This window comes from Notolabrus celidotus, chromosome 6, assembly GCF_009762535.1.
Source record: "Notolabrus celidotus isolate fNotCel1 chromosome 6, fNotCel1.pri, whole genome shotgun sequence".
NCBI lineage: Eukaryota > Metazoa > Chordata > Actinopteri > Labriformes > Labridae > Notolabrus > Notolabrus celidotus.
The window spans coordinates 38,761,791-38,764,290 of NC_048277.1; the positions used below are offsets into that span (position 1 = coordinate 38,761,791).

Below are 2,500 nucleotides of genomic sequence, written 5' to 3' on the forward strand. Positions count from 1 at the left end.
GGGAGATAAACAGACACACACATACACAGGCAGACACACACACACACACACACACAGGGAGATACACACACACACACAGGGAGACACACACACACACAGGGAGATACACGCACACATACACAGGGAGACAAACACACACACACATACACAGGGAGACACACACACACACGCACAGGGAGACACACACACACACACGCACACAGGGAGACACACACACACAAACACACAGAGGGAGACAAACACACACACACATACACAGGGAGACACACACACGCACACAGGGAGACACACACACACACACAGGGATACACACACACACAGGGTAACAAACTCACACACACACACACACACACACACACACACACACACACACACAGGGAGACATACAGAGTCAGCATTAACAGTTTAATACAGCAGGATCATTGATCCACAGAGATTATTGATACAGGCAGAAACATTGGAGCTCAGTGAGTTTACGGTCACGTTGGAGCAGGTCAGCATCATAATGATTAATCAGATGTTACTCTACCTGCTCCCTCAAGACCATCAGAGAGACCAGATCCCACTGTGCTTCAGACTGGACCTCATTAAACATGGTAAACCCTCTGACGAGCTCCACAGACCCTGAACATCTGTTCACACACCTTTACACCAACAGCTGCTTTGATTGGTTCACAGGAGGCTTCACACCTTTACACCAGCAGCTGCTCTGATTGGTTCACAGGAGGCATCACACCTTTACACTAACAGCTGCTCTGATTGGTTCACAGGAGGCGTCACACCTTTACACTAACAGCTGCTCTGATTGGTTGACAGGAGGCGTCACACCTTTACACCAACAGCTGCTCTGATTGGTTCACAGGAGGCGTCACACCTTTACATCAACAGCTGCTCTGATTGGTTCACAGGAGGCGTCACACCTTTACACTAACAGCTGCTCTGATTGGTTGACAGGAGGCATCACACCTTTACACCAACAGCTGCTCTGATTGGTTGACAGGAGGCGTCACACCTTTACACCAACAGCTGCTCTGATTGGTTGGCAGTAAGCGTCACACTTTCCTGATGAATACTTAATTTGGCCTTTAAATAAAATCTGTGTTTTCTAAAAACGCTCCTCAAAGAGTGACGTACTCTTTACAGCTGAAAGGAGAGCTCCTGTGTTCGACCCTCATGTTTACATGTTACGGGTCTGTGTGTGTGTGTGTGTGTGTGTGTGTGTGTGTGTGTGTGTGTGTGTGTGTGTGTGCGTGTGTGTGTTTGACACTACGCTCTCTCTCTGCAGGGATCTGTTTCTGTGAACATGTTGATCCTGAATCAGTCCGTTGAGCAGAGTCTTTACTGTGTGCGTCTCTGACGTTCAGAGTCTGTGGGCTCGTCCTCTGATGAAACATGGAGTCATGGACAGAGGGAGCGACAGATCCTCTCAGACAGACTCAGAGTGGGTCACTGTGACGGTCTGCAGGTCCTCTCAGACAGACTCAGAGTGGGTCACTGTGACGGTCTGCAGAGACTCAGTATCACAGGAGGACCTCATCAATACATCATCTCAACTGCCAATAATCAATAATCAGCTGTTTCTATGAGGAGATATCAGACCTGACCCCACTTCATGCTAGTCCTGTTTCTGCATCCATCCACGACCCATCATCATCATCATCATCATCATCATCATCATCATCATCATCACTGAGTGCTGACACAGAGTTAATAAAGAGTGATGAAGAGTGAGCGGTACATTCAGACAGTTTGTAACATAAATAATCTCATGAAGTCAAAAACATTCATATAAAATATAAAAATATAAAAGTGTTCCTCTTCATCGTCTGCTGCTCAGCGTCTCTGTGAACAAAGATCAAACGTCTGTTTATCAGCCGGCCTCACCTGAGTCTCTACGCTGCACCTGACTCTTCATCATCACTCACCTCTCTGAGAGACGAAGGTCACGTTCTCATACACAGGACACTGGAGGAGCTCCTGCTCGCCACGCAGCTTCCTCGCTCTCAGGACGTCACGCACACACTGATGAAGGTACGCATACTGACCCTGAGGAAGAGGAGGAGACACTACATCAGACTGACCCTGAGGAAGAGGAGGAGACACTACATCAGACTGACACTGAGGAAGAGGAGGAACTACATCAGACTGACCCTGAGGAAGAGGAGGAGCTACATCAGACTGACCCTGAGGAAAAGGAGGAGACACTACATCAGACTGACACTGAGGAAGAGGAGACACTACATCAAACTGACCCTGAGGAAGAGGAGGAGCTACATCAGACTGACACTGAGGAAGAGGAGGAGCTACATCAAACTGACCCTGAGGAAGAGGAGGAGCTACATCAGACTGACCCTGAGGAAGAGGAGGAACTACATCAGACTGACCCTGAGGAAGAGGAGGAGCTACATCAGACTGACCCTGAGGAAGAGGAGGAACTACATCAGACTGACCCTGAGGAAGAGGAGGAACTACATCAGACTGACCCTGAGGAAGAGGAGGA

General features: G+C 48.6%; 1 protein-coding gene across 1 annotated transcript in view; it reads right to left on the reverse strand.

The window, feature by feature from the left end:
• Window positions 1-391: 391 nt before the first annotated feature.
• LOC117814269 (receptor-type tyrosine-protein phosphatase beta-like) overlaps window positions 392-2,500 on the reverse strand; it is a 28,577-nt gene continuing 26,468 nt past the window's right edge. Inside the window, exons 32-33 of the mRNA XM_034685495.1 lie at window positions 1,926-2,046; window positions 392-1,842 (exon numbers count right to left, since the gene is read on the reverse strand). Of these exons, the coding sequence (XP_034541386.1) occupies window positions 1,820-1,842; window positions 1,926-2,046 (144 nt within the window). The 3' untranslated portion in view covers window positions 392-1,819. The remainder of the gene's footprint in view (window positions 1,843-1,925; window positions 2,047-2,500) is intronic.